This window comes from Sus scrofa, chromosome 6 (genome assembly GCF_054392235.1).
Source record: "Sus scrofa isolate SSC_HxYL_T2T_F1_AM1 chromosome 6, Sscrofa_HxYL_maternal_Yorkshire_Landrace_v2.0, whole genome shotgun sequence".
NCBI lineage: Eukaryota > Metazoa > Chordata > Mammalia > Artiodactyla > Suidae > Sus > Sus scrofa.
Window position 1 is genome coordinate 110051707 of NC_139388.1, and position 14496 is coordinate 110066202.

The 14496-nt window shown below is 39.2% G+C and overlaps 1 protein-coding gene across 5 annotated transcripts in view; it reads left to right on the plus strand.

Annotated features, from left to right (window-relative positions):
- The window catches only part of YES1 (YES proto-oncogene 1, Src family tyrosine kinase), a 94877-nt gene that overhangs the window by 67347 nt on the left and 13034 nt on the right, over nucleotides 1–14496 (plus strand). For 4 of the 5 annotated variants that reach the window (XM_021096153.2, XM_084959031.1, XM_021096152.2 and 1 more), the window contains 6 exons: nucleotides 2461–2559; nucleotides 4744–4847; nucleotides 4932–5081; nucleotides 6901–7056; nucleotides 7224–7403; nucleotides 14317–14393. In XM_021096153.2, the coding sequence (XP_020951812.1) occupies nucleotides 2461–2559; nucleotides 4744–4847; nucleotides 4932–5081; nucleotides 6901–7056; nucleotides 7224–7403; nucleotides 14317–14393 (766 nt within the window). Of the gene's footprint in view, nucleotides 1–2460; nucleotides 2560–4743; nucleotides 4848–4931; nucleotides 5082–6900; nucleotides 7057–7223; nucleotides 7745–9048; nucleotides 9770–14316; nucleotides 14394–14496 lie in introns of those variants that run through there. The other variant, XR_014805140.1, reaches the window with a different exon arrangement.

Sequence of the window (14496 nt, forward strand, 5' to 3'; positions counted from 1 at the left end):
AGCATTCTGTGTTCATGTTTATCTAAGTACCAGATGGTTTAAAGATCTTAGTCTCGGAGTTCCCATTGTGGCACAGCAAAAACGAATCTGACTAGTATCCATGAGGATGCAGGCCTTGCTCAGTGGGTCTGTGATCTGGTGTTGCCACGAGCCATGGTGTAGGTCACAGATGCAGCTCAGATCCCGAGTTGCTGTGGTTGTGGTGTAGGCTGGCAGCTGTGTCTCCGATTCAACCCGTAACCTGGAAACTTCCATCAACTGCAGGTGCGGCCCTAAAAAGCGAAAAAACCCACGAAAAAACAAAACAAAACTTAATCTCCTTCTCTTAAAAAAACAAAGGAAAAATGCTTAGGAACCCTTGTAGTCCCAAACTGGCCATGTTAAGTTGCTCTTTCCTTATATGACTCTCAGACGTTTTGTCATTTAGTGGCCCACCATAGAAAATTCAGTGCTTGTTATGGAAAATAGATTCCATAATTTCATTAGCAGTCATAGCAACCACTTTGTAACTTCTCAAAATAGATATTTATGGTCTCTTTGTGTCCAGTCATGTTTCCTTCCATCCTTGTTCTCATTTGCTACCAGTTATTGTTCAAGGACATGAAATATGATTATGTGATTATGTCTCTCTGCTTTAAAGCCCTTTAATAGCTACCAGCTGCTGTCAAGATAGACAGCAGTAAGAGTAGGCATCATTCATTGAGCTTCTTCCCTTTCTCACTTCACTGCCCAGCCATGCTGAATTACTTGAGATTCTGAATACGTTCCTCATTCATGCCTTCACACACATGATTTCTTTTTTCTAGAATGTGACTTCTTTCCATTTTTCTTCCTTTATCTGGCCGACCGTAGTCATCCCATGTCCTTTCTCAACGAAGCGTTTTTGATATTCTACCTTCCCTGCCTGGCCCAGTTCCCTCCCACCTCCTGCTGGATTGGGTGTTTCTTACCTGTTCACATAGCAACCTCTGCAGACCTCAATTATAGCCACCATCATAGTTTTGAATTATAATTTATCACATGTCTATCATTCTTTTGGACCCGGGGCAAAATCACCCAGAGAATATTTGGCAATGTCTGGAGACATTTTTGCTTGTTACAGTCAGTGTGCTACAATTTTCATCTGGTGGATAGAGGCCAGGGATATTGCTCAACATTCTATAGTGCACAGGGTGGCCCTAAACAAGAAAGAATTATCCAGCCCAAAGTGTCAGTAGTTGAGAAATCCTGCTCTAGGCTAACTTACTAGAGGGTAAGGACTTTTTACCTGTTTCCATCATACCCTGTTGTAAATTCTGTCACTCAACAGGTATTCACTAAATGTTTAAATGGATCAGTGAAAAGTTAGCAGGATCAGAGTTTTGCATATCTGAAAGTACTTAATGTATACTAGGCAGCTGCAAGTCAAATGTAAGAGTTTGTAAGCACTTGAATTACCAAAGGATTTTCCATTTCATTTTTTATTTATATTCTTTTTCCATTTCATTTTTTAGAAAGCAAATTCAACTCGGGCATTTATAAAATTTCAGTGTAGACAATTTATATTTTATTTTTATTTTTTATTTTTTTGCTTTCTAGGGCTGCACCCACAGCGTATGGAAGTTCCCCAGCTAGGGATCCAATCAGAGCTACAGCTACCGGCCTACACCACAGCCACAGCAAAACTGAATCCAATTCGAATCTTCAAATACACAACAGCTTCATGGCAATGCCGAATCCTTAACCCACTGAGCAAGGTCAGGGATCAAACTGCATCCTCATGGATACTAGTTGAGATCTTAACCCTCTGAGCCACAATAGGAACTCCCAGAATTAATCAAAATGAATTTGAAAGTTCTACTTCCCCAAGTTGTTTTATTCAGTATAGTTTATTCAGTATAATAATCAGGTTGAAGGGTTAGATTAAAAAAGGGATCTTATAGGAGTTCCCGCCATGGCATAGTGGGTTAAGAATGTGACCGCAGTGGCTCAGGTTGCTGCAGGAGCATGGGTTTGATCCCTGGCCCAGCATAGTGGGTTAAAGAATCTGGCATTGTGTGTAGGTCACAGCTGAGGCTTGGATTCAGTCCCTCTCCTGGGAACTTCCATATGCCATGAGTGTGGCCATAGAAAAAAAAAGAGAGAGAGAGATTTATAACTAAAATTAACGTGGAGTTGTTTTTGTTTTTGAAAGGGTTTTTTTCTTTGGTTTTTTTGTTTTTCGTTTGGAACAGAAATGTGCACTTGTGATTTTGCTTAACCTTATTCCCTTAATCCATATAACATTTTTTAATTTTTAAAAATATTTTAAATATTAAGTATTTTTAACATTATTCTTTGAGTTTATTTCTTGATCAGATCAATGCATAAGTTAAAAATGGAAGTAATACTCTTTTCTGTTTCAGATAAAGACAACACTGCCATAGATCATGTCTTGAGCAGCAGTCTGCCTTGTGGTAATTGTTGTTTTATGTGTTGCAGGGAAGGAGACTGGTGGGAAGCAAGATCAATCGCTACAGGAAAGAGTGGCTATATCCCTAGCAATTATGTAGCCCCTGCAGATTCCATTCAGGCAGAAGAGTATGGCATTACTTCATATTTTATTCATTATTTTGACTTTTAAAATACTTTAATGCACATTCTCCTTAGCCACAACTTTACACACACACAGTTACATACCAGTCTTAATACAGCTAATGTATCATATTAATAGAAGATGTTACTTGAAAGTTAATAATTAATACCATAGTGTTTGCTTACAGTAGGATCATAAGCAAATCTGTATTCATAGTACTGCATTGTGCCTCGTCCCTCTTTTTTATTTTTTCACTTTCAAAAATTTTCATTAACCTTTTTTATATTCTCTCACTTCAAAAATTTATCCTCAAAGTTCCGTGGTGGCCTAGCGGTTAAGGACTCTTGAGTTTTCGCTGCTGTGGCTTTATTACTGCTGTGGCTCGGGTTCAGTCCCTGGCCCAGGAACTTCCCTCTGCCACAGGTGTGGCCAAAAAAAAAAATTTCAGTTGATATATTGATGTTAATTTCTTGACTTAGGTGCTTGTTCCATGCTTATATAGCAGAGTATTCTTGTCCTTTAAGAGGTACACACTGAAGTATTTAGGGGTGGTGATTTCAACATGTTTGCAACTATCATTCAGTTCAGAAGAAGATCACACCCACACAAACACATATACAGCAGGGAAGAGAGAATATGACAAAGCAAAATGTTAACAGGAAACCTGGCTGGAGGGTATACGTGAGTTTTATGTACCATTCTTGTAACTTTTAAAAAGTTAAAGTTTACCTTCAGTGACACATTACAGGCATACCTCAAAGACATTGTGGATTTGGTTCTAGACAATCACAATAAAGCAAATATTGCAGTAAAGTGAGTTTTCCCAGTGCGTGTAAAAGTTATGTTGATAGTATACTGTAGTCTGTTAAGTGTGCAATAGCATATGTCTAACATAACAATGAATATACCTTAGTTAAAAATACTTTATTGCTGAAAAAGGCTAACCCTCATCTAAACAGCCTTCAGCAAGCCATAATCCTTTTGCTTGGTGAAGGGTCTTGCCTTCATGTTGATAGCTGCTAACTCATCAAGGTGGTGGTTGCTGAAGATTGGGGTGGCTGTGGTAATTTCTTAAAACAACGAAAAGGTTTGCTGCATTGATCAACTTCCCTTGAACACTCTGAGATCATTGCAGGGTTATTTATTGGCCTAATTTCAGTTTTGGGTGTCTTAGGGAATCGAGAGGCACAAGGAACCAGGAGAGAGATGGGGAAAACTAGTCACACGCAACATTTACTAAGTTTGCTGTCTTATACAGGCACAGTTTATGATGCCCAGAACAATTATAGTGGTAACAGCCAAGATCATAGATCACCACAACAAATATAATAATAACAAAAAAGTTAGAAATAATGCAGACTTATTAGCAAAATGTGACACAGAGACACAAAGTTATTATCAAAGACTATTGGAAAAATGACTGACTTATTCCACGCAGAGTTGTCACAAACCTTTAATTTTAAAAAAGATAGCATCTTCATAGCACAATAAAGTAAAACACAATAAATTGAGTATGCCTGTACTTTTATATCAAGGCAGGTTTATTTGGCAGCCATAAATTACCACTTTACTTTCATGTCACAAAGCCTTGAATATAGTAGATGCTCTGTCAGTATTTGTTTGCTTTTATTAGTGATGTGTAATTTGTTTGTGTAAGTCTGTTCTGTCTTGGCACTTGTTACTTTCATTTTGGCCTTTTGTCTTTCTTCTCCACTGTTCTGTGGCTCCTCTACAGCAAAAATCATCATTTTTATTCACAAAACTATTAAATCAAACCCCACCAATTTAGAGTCCCTAAAAATTTGGATAGGTTTATTTGCATCTCACTGAATACAGATGATCACACTGTTGCCAAAGAACCACTTTGATTCTTCCTACTATAGTCTTAGTATTTCTGTCACTGTTGCCTTTCCTTCTGCACTTAACTGTTCCTGTCACTGCTGGGTGGCATTTAAAAGAAACATTGAGTAGTAAAAACATGAAAGTGTTCTGACAGTATATTCTGACAGTAATACTTGTAATAGGCTTAAGAGCTAAAGGTCTTTCATTCTGTCTTACTGTATGTTAAAGTCATGTTTATAGCTGTTTGTCATCCTCCCTGTCCCACTCTATTCTTAATAATATCTAGGTTTAATTTTTATGATGCGTATACCTTTCTAAATCAGAACACTGCTCATTTTTTCCCCCAGATGGTATTTTGGCAAAATGGGGAGAAAAGATGCTGAGAGATTACTTCTGAATCCTGGGAATCAAAGAGGTATTTTCTTAGTAAGAGAGAGTGAAACTACTAAAGGTATGAATATTGTTATTAATATAACATTTTTCTTGGGCAGTGTTCTGAGAAGGATAGAGTAAAAGTGTTCATTTTCCCCTCCAGGTGCTTATTCCCTCTCTATTCGTGATTGGGATGAGGTGAGGGGTGACAATGTGAAACACTACAAAATCAGAAAACTTGACAACGGTGGATACTATATCACAACCAGAGCGCAGTTTGATACGCTGCAGAAGTTGGTAAAACACTATACAGGTGTGTGGGTTTTTCAGAGATGAAAATTGTTCCCTCATGTTCAGTTTGATGAGTACAGAATCCATGTCTCCAATGTGGCTAAAAGTTTAACATGCTACACAGAGTCTGTTCCCAAGGTACTCTCGATTAAAATGAGGAACAATAATACTTATTGTTACCTGAGTTTAGTTCCTGGATGGTATGCTAAGTCAGACTACCATCATTTGTGTCCTTACATCTCATAGGCATAGTGTTTACATTGGCGTTCCATTTCATAACAACCTAATACCAAATAGATGTGACAGTAAATAAAAAAGGAAAAATTTTATTTAGGGACTCTTATTAAGTAGGTGAAACTGAACACTTAAAAAGCTGTTTCAAGTGCCCATATGGCTCAGCAGGTTAAGGGTCTGGCATTGTCACTTCAGTAACTCAACTCAATTCTGTGGCATGGGTTCGATCCCTAGCCCAGGAACTTTCCTGTGCCACAGGTACAGCCAAAAACAAAACAAAAGCTGTTTCACCTATCCTGTTGGGTTACTTCCATATCATGGGCTGGACCATAAAAGACTTCGTAAAATATAAATCCAATGAAATTTGATCTGAAGATGCATTTTTTTCTTTTCATGGAAAGTTAATGTATAGCAACTATAGACATTCATCAATCTTTCAAGGACCTTTGAAAGGTATTCAGTAGAGTCTTCTGTCTCAAAAATTTTAATCACCAATTTGACACACGAATGCCTCTGAAAGTCTTTAAATGATTAATACTAGGGGCAGGGAAATTTCCATGACAATTTCTCCTTCAATGACAGCTAGCAGCAAATGAGTCTATCAAGTCAACCACCAGTTTTGACATTGATAAAACATGTTACCAAGCAGTGGCATCAGTGGTAGTTACACTTGTTAGAATGTTGATGTGTGTGTGGTTACTTGTTGAGAATGGAAGAGAACAATCATATTTACAAAAGAAAGATTGTATAAGCAGGATCCAAAGTTAAGCCATTATGAATTGGGGGTTTCCTATCTCCTTTATTTAAAAATCAGTGCTGGGGTTCCGTTCATGGCTCATCGGTTAACAAATCCAGCTAGGATTCATGAGGATGTGAGTTTGATCCCTGGCCTCGGTCAGTGGGTTAAGGATCCAGCATTGCTATGAGGTTGGGGTATTGGTCGCAGACGTAGCTCTGATCCTGTGTTGCTGTGGCTCTGGTGTAGGCTGGCAGCTAAAGCTCTGATTCAACCCCTAGCCTGGGAACTTCCATATGCCAAAGGTGGGGCCCTAAAAAGCAATAATAATAAAATAGAATAAAATAAAATTAAATTAAAATAAATCAGTCCTCTAAATAAAGAAGTTTCTCCTTGATTTTCAGTGTCCTGCTTAGACTAGTGGTTATTAAGAATAACAATTAATGGTAGTATTCTCTGGTGACAAATAAAGTACAGTAGTCAAAAGCAAAACTTTGGAACAGCCAAATCTAGGATTTGAAACTCATCTCCCATCAAGTTACTGGGTGATCTTGAGAAAGTTGCTTAAGTTTTCTAAAACTCCTTTATTTACATGAGATCTTTGTAAAGTGCTAAATTAGCTCAATGGCTGGGATGTATTAAGTATTCAGTAAATAATAACTTTAAAAATGTATTTAACAAAATGTCGCACTTCTAGTTTTGCTTCTTCTATGCAACTCCTTTTTTGTGTTTGTGCTTTTGTAATAAAATTGAAAAAACATTGTTTTTATTCCCTATAATTTAAGCTAAAAATTTTAAGAAACACTGGTACAACTATATGTACATTAATTTTTTTAAGTCATTTTACAGTGTGGTTTATTCATTTATCTAGAACATGCTGATGGTTTATGCCATAAGTTAACAACTGTGTGTCCAACTGTGAAACCCCAGACTCAAGGTCTAGCAAAAGACGCTTGGGAAATCCCTCGAGAATCTTTGCGACTAGAGGTTAAACTAGGACAAGGATGTTTTGGTGAAGTATGGATGGGTAAGGAGCCTCAACTTTTGTTTTTCGACCTTGTTTAGCCATAGATTAAAATGCCACAATTCATGGTAAGATTGTTGAAATATTTAGAGTGACTGCTCTTCATTCAAGTGTGTTGTAAATCTCTTAAAATATAGATTAAAATAGTGAAATGTGTATTGTTTCTCTAGGAACATGGAATGGAACCACAAAAGTAGCAATCAAAACACTAAAACCAGGTACAATGATGCCAGAAGCTTTTCTTCAAGAGGCTCAGATAATGAAAAAGTTAAGACATGATAAACTTGTTCCACTATATGCTGTTGTTTCTGAAGAGCCAATTTACATTGTCACTGAGTTTATGTCAAAAGGTACGTGTGTATTAGTATTTCTTGGGGTGTTCATGTTAATACATTTTAAGTCTTCGTCTCTTTTTATACATACATATTTTTATGTGTAGTAGTTTCTATTTTAAGATTTTTATGTAGACATCTGAAGAGAGAAAATCTGACATTTTGTTTAAGGGAATAGTTAATGATTAGCTCTAGTTATTCTAAAGGATAGTACAGAGTTGGAAAGGAGAATAAAGCACTGAATTTATTTTGTAAATAAATAGTCCTTCATTCCATTTGACTAAAGACAGTAGAATAGCTGGGAAGGTAGAGTGAACCACTGTAGTGCAATGGGCTAAGGACCTGGTATTGCTGCAGCTGTGGTGTAGGTCACAGCTGTGGCTCAGATTCGATCCCTGGCCCAGGAACTTTCATATTCCACAGGAGCAGCCAAAAAACAAAAAACTATTTGCACTAATTGAATTAAAATAATGCAATTTGAAAGATACTTGTATCTTCAGTACTAAAGCAAAGAAAACAAGCGAAGTTAAGGAAATTAATTTTATGTCAATTTAATGCATTTTAATAATAATCCCACTCAGGACTTCTAGGAACTTCTTTTTTCTACTACCGTCAACCGGGATTTCTCTGTTCTTCTAGATCCCAAGGTGTGGCATCTTCAGGGAGAGTTGGTTAGGGCAAGAAAAGGAGAGGGAAGGTTGTTGCTCTTCCATCTTTTTCCCTTTTCTAATGATGCATTAGAAGAGGAATGAGTAAGTCACCAAGTATGCTTGCTGACCAGACTACTTTTTACCCTCTTGAGTTTCATCTACTCTTTTTTTTCTGGGCCGCACCATGGAGGTTCCCAGGCTGGGGGTCCCTGGGCATCCAATCAGAGCTACAACTGCCGGCCTATACCACAGCCACAGCAATGCCAGATCCGACATGCATCTGTGACCTACACCACAGCTCACGGCAACGCTGGATCCTTAACCCACTGATAGAGACCAGGGATAGAACTTGCATCCTCATGGATACTAGTCAGATTGGTTTCCACTGCGCCACAAGGGGAACTCCTCATCTACTCTTTTTACTCTTAACGAGTCATCCTTAGGTAAGCCACTGCGGGTGTCACCCCTCTCCAGGAGTCCATCTTGGCCAGTGATGTAGTTCCATCTAGTGGTGGCAGGACCAACTACAAGCTACACATTTACTATGAGAAAATATTTCCCCCCAAAAGAAACAGAAAAATCAAAAATTAAGAATTGACATAGCCCTACTAATTGATAGCCAAAACATTACCTAGAACCCCCAAAGCAAATGGCACTTTTGGCAAGAAATCTCTACTTCAAACAGCTGCCAAATATCCCATCTCAGACTGTATTAGATGAACTAGAAGGGGGAAAGGGACAAGGAAGAAGTGTAAATCAAAGTCTTGATGACATAAGAATATAATGGAGATAAAGCTCTTGGTCCCTAAAGGTCCCTAAAGGGACCATGAGCTAAAGCTTTGTATGTTGAGTTCAGGAAGTATTTAATTGGGGAACATGGTGGAAGTCTGTGTTTTCAGATTGCTGGGTTAGGATTATTTCTACATAGGAATTTGGGGTTTTGTTGTTGTTTTCTTCCACCACACCTGCAGCTTATGGAAGTTCCTGAGCCAGGGATCGAATCTGAGCTGCAGCTGTGACCTGTGCCACAGCTGTAGCAGCGCTGGATCCTCAACCTTTTGTGCCACACCAGGAACTCCTTAGAATACAAGATCACACGTGTCCCTTCTAGTTTTGAGCTCTGTAATTCCCCATCTTGCTCTTCACGTACTTAGCCCTTGGCCCTCCATAATCCATCCAAACTCATTGAATTTGGAGAGAGAAGACCTAACCTAATGACTATAAACAGCTATAAAAGTAAATAACAGCTGACTGTAAACAAATTGTCAATATTTGCATGCTTACATGTGTTTTCTAGAAGGAGTATCCATAGTTTTCATCAGTTTTTTAAAATAACTCAGGACCAAAAAAAAAAAAAAAAGTTAAGCACCACTGATATCCATACTGCTCTGATGCATGGATATAAGAAATATTTAAGGGAAGGGGATTTTTTTGTAATTGGTCGAAGATCAGGGAGAAAGAATTGTCAAAATGACACACATTCCAGAGTTCCTTGGTGGCCTAGCGGTTAAGAACTTAGTATTGTCACTGTTGTGGCTCGGGTTTGATACCTGGCCTGAGAACTTCCACATAGTAGAGACACAGCTGCTTTAAAAAAAAAAAAAAAGACACATTCCAATTCTGGATTTCTGTGCTCTGCAGCTTTTACACTATTTTAGCAATTACCATTACACTGAATGATGTTCTACTTAGTGGACTGATCATGGCACCTTATCTAGATTGTAAATCCCAAAACGAATTATATCCCTTGCTTCTTGCTGTATATTCCACATGTCATGCAGAGTATTTATATGACATTGTCTGTCTTACAGGCTAAGAAAAAGGAGCAGCTCTTTCTCTGTTTGAGGACAGTTCTTTCACTGCATTCTGGATCCTCCCTTTCATTTAAAAAGAAAACCCTCCTTTAAGTCCCAACATCTGCTTCTGCTTCCTTCCTAAAGAACAGGCAGTATTCCTTGTCTTTACTTCCTAACCAGTCATTTTAATATTTTATTATTTTAAATTACGGACTATTTCAAACATACTAAGAATACCATGACACCCATGTCCCTACCATCCAAATTTAATTAATGTTTACATTTTGCCATATTTGCTTCAGATCTTTCTACCGAGGAAACAGCACGTTAAAGACCTAATTGAATCCCTGGAGTTCCCGTCTTGGCACAGTGGTTAATAAATCCGACTGGGTACCATGAGGTTGCGGGTTTGATCCCTGACCTGGCTCAGTTGGTTAGGGATCCGGTGTTGCTGTGAGCTGTGGTGTAGGTCACAGATATGGCTCGGATCCCGCGTTGCTGTGACTCTGGCGTAGGCCAGTGGCTATAGCTCTGATTAAACCCCTAGCCTGGGAACCTCCATATGCCATGGGTTCGGCCCTAGAAAAGGCAAAAAGACTTAATTGGATGGTTGTTCTTACCCCTCCTTTAGCCCATTCCATTCAGAGGTAATCTCAGTTTTGAAGTTGATGCTTATTAACTTTCCCATCTCCGTTTTTCATGTTGATGTACTCTTATTCACGTGTGTTTACCTATCTGCAGCATATGGAGTTTCCCAGGCTAGGGGTTGAATTGGAGCTGTAGCTGCTCACCTACACCACAGCCACAGCAATGCCACATCTGAGCCATGTCTGCAGCCTACACCACAGCTCACGGCAATGCTGGATCCTTGTCCCACAGAGGGATTGAACCCACATCCTCATGGATACTAGTCAGATTCATTTCTGTTGAGCCACAACAGAAACTTATGTATATTTTTAATTTAGGGAAATAACTAGCTGTATTTTCATTCAACATTATGTGCTAGAGGGGTTCCAGCTGTGGTGCGACAGTCAACAGTGCCTCTGGAGTGCTGGGATGCAGTTTTGATCCCTAGCCTGGCATAGTGGGTTAAGGATCTGGCATTGCTGTAGCTTTGGTGTAGGTCACAGCTGCAGCTCGTATCTGATCCTTGCACCAGGAACTCTGTATGCGACAAGGAAGCCAAAAAGAAGAAAAAAGTGTTATGTGCTTGAGATGTATTCATGTGGATAAGGGAAGATCTCATTTGGGTACTTGTAACTGTTGAATGAAATTCGGTATGAGTATTCCATTATTTTACTCATTCCTTTCCAAATGAATATTTTGGTTGCTTTTAGTTTGTCACTGTCGCAGGCAGTGTTGCAGTGAATATCCTTGTCCTTTGTGACGTGTGCAAGAGTCTCTGGCAGCAGCCTTAGCATCACCTGGAAACTTGTTAGAAATGAACTCTGGCCATGAGACCCAGCAGGTTCCACCTCCCCACCTGCTTGTGTAATAATAGTCCACTGATGGCTATTTATCCCATATTAAATATCTAGAAGTGTTCCTCTTCTCATTGTTCCCCTGCTGCTGTTGCTAGATTTAACAAAATAGTCTCTCTTCCCTAGACTATTACAGGAAAACTTAAATTGGTAAGCCCAATTTCATTCTTCAAATTGAAATGGTTGCTCTTTCATCATAAATGACCAAAGCAAAACAAACGAACAGAAACCTTGTATGAAAAAGATAAAGTCCATGTATGCATTGCTTTCTGTGTTTTGGCTCCTTCTGTAGCCTCATTCTTACCAGTTCCCATCCTTGTTGTGCCTGTGTTCTTGCACAGGAGGGACAGTGCCTTGAACATACTGTCCTGGTTCCTGAATACTTGTTTCTATGCTTGTTACTCTCTCTTCCTGGAGATCCTTTTCTGCCCCCATTCTTCCTCAAGATGCATCTCCTCTGTGACGTCTTTTCTAACTTCTCTGTAGAATTAACCAGATCCATTGTGTCTCCACTGTAGTTTTTATAGTAACTTTTATTTTGGTCTTTTTTTAGGGGCTGGGGACACAACTGTGGCATATGGAAGTTCCCAGCCTAGGGGTCGAATCAGAGCTACAGCTGCCAGCCTACACCACAGCCACAGCAATGCCAGATCTGAGCCTTGTCTGTAACCTACACCACAGCTCACAGCAAAACAGGCTCCTTAACCGACTAAGCAGGGCCAGGTATTGAACCTGAGTCTTCATGGATGTCAGGTTCGTTACCAATGAGCCAGGACAGGAAATCCCTTTTACAGTAACTTTTATAACAACTACTGTATAATATTTGTTTGCATATAGTTTCTAGATCTATACATTATACTTTTGTACTAGATCAAGATCCTCTTTGTCCTTGCATCTTCTGTGCCTCTTATAGTCTCTTAGTAAATATTTGTTCTTTTTTTTTTTTTTTTTTTAGGGCCACAGGTGCAGCATATGGCAGTTCCCAAGCTAGGGGTCAAATTGGAGCTGCAGCTGACAGCCTATACCACAACCTCAGCAAGTGCAAAATCTGAGCTGCATCTGCAACCTGCACCACAGCTCACAGCAACACTGGATCCTTAACCCACTGAGCGAGGACAGGGATCAAACCCACGTCCTTGTGGATACTAGTTGGGTTCGTTGTTGCTGAGCCACAATGGGAATGCCTCTTAGTGAATATTAGAAAGGGCAGATAAATGGACAAACACAATAATGTCCTCCCTGCCAGAGACAGAAGAGAAAAAGATGTTCTCTATCTGTAAGTGAAGAGACTAAGTCATGCCTCCTCATTGTTTTCTTTGCCTTTTGTTTTGTTTGTTAGAGGGTTTTTTTTTTTTTTTTTTTTTTTTTGTCTTTTTGCCATTTCTAGGGCTGCTCCCGCGGCATATGGAGGTTCCCAGGCTAGGGGTCGAATCAGAGCTGTAGCCTCCGGCCTATGCCAGAGCCACAGCAACGCGGGCTCCGAGCCGCATCTGCAACCTACACCACAGCTCACGGCAACGCCGGATCCTTAACCCACTGAGCAAGGGCAGGGACGGAACCTGCAACCTCATGGTTCCTAGTTGGGTTCGTTAACCACTGCGCCACGACGGGAACTCCATGTTAGAGGGTTTTTTGTTTGTTTTTTGCTTTTTAGGGCTGTACTGAGCCACAGTGGGAACTCCTTGTTTTTCTTTGAAATACTTTCAAGCTTATAGAAAGGTTTAAAAATAATACAAAGAATTCCTATATATGTTTCAGCTGATTTGCTTATTATATATAAATATAATGAGGGTTATTTTCCTGAACCATTGAGAGTACATTGCAGATATTATGCTCACTTTACCTCTGAATACTTCAGTTTATCTCTTAAAGACAAGAACATTGTCTCACAAACCACAGTACAATAAATGCAGGAAGTATAACATAGATACAGTTATGTTGCCTAAAGCACAGTTCCTACTCAGATTTCACCAGCCATCCCAGTGATAATTGTAGCAGTTTTCTCCCAATCTAGTGTCAAGTCTGGTCAGGCACTGCTTTTAGTTGTCCATTCTCTTTAGTCTCCTTTAATCTGGAGCAGTCCCTCAGCCTTTCTTGTATTTCATAAAACTGTTATTTTTTGAGATAAATTAAAGTTGTTTATTATAAACTGTGCCTTAATTTGGGATTGTCTCATATTTTCTCTTGATTAAAATCAGGTATGTTTGCAACCAGTAACAGAGTAGCCTCTTGTCTTTTCCAGCATTTATCTCTGCTGCACTGCAGAGTACTTTGCTGCTTTGCTGCTCCATGCAGCATCTGCTAAAATGGAGAGAAGTTGGTTGGACTAACACATCCATGTCAACTTGTTTAGCACTTATATTTAGTTTTAGGTACCCCAAGATAGTCCCAAGTTGTCTGAACTCTAGTCTCAGACTGGCTTAAAAATAGAAGTATCTATTTCTGACTAAAAATTGGGACTGGTGTTGATCAAAGCAAACAAGGAAAGAATGCCTATAATCTCGTGAGAGAATGGCATCTTCTCTTTTTCATGTTTTCAGGAGTTAAAAAATTTCATTTTAGGAGTTCCCATCGCGGCTCAGCGGTTAATGAATCTGACTAGCATCCATGAGGATGCAGGTTTGATTCCTGACCTTGCTCAGTGGGTTAAGGATCTGGCATTGCCGTGAGCTGTGGTGTAGGTCACAGACGGGGCTCAGATCCTGTGTTGCTGTGGCTCTGGCGTAGGCTGGCAGCTACAGCTGAGATTGGACCCCTAGCCTGGAAACCTCCATATGCCATGGCTGTGGCCCTAAAAAGCAAATAAATAAAACAAAAAAATCATTTTAGGAGCTTTTTCTAGAATCTTAAAAATATTCAGAAATTCCAAAGCTGCAAAAAACATTGAAAAATAAAAAGCCAAAAGTTTTGTATTATGATGTGATTTGTTTGGAAGTAGGGGAACATTTGTTGCAATTCTGATTTAAGATTTGCTTATATTTGAATGTCTTGCTATCTTTTATAGGGAGCTTGTTAGATTTCCTGAAGGAGGGAGATGGAAAGTATTTGAAGCTCCCACAACTGGTTGACATGGCTGCTCAGGTACTTATGTGTTTATGCTCGTGTCCGTTTGAATTGCAAGTGTACATTTAAAATGTTAATTAATCTTAGTAGAATACAGTTGTTTATGTAGTGAAATTATACA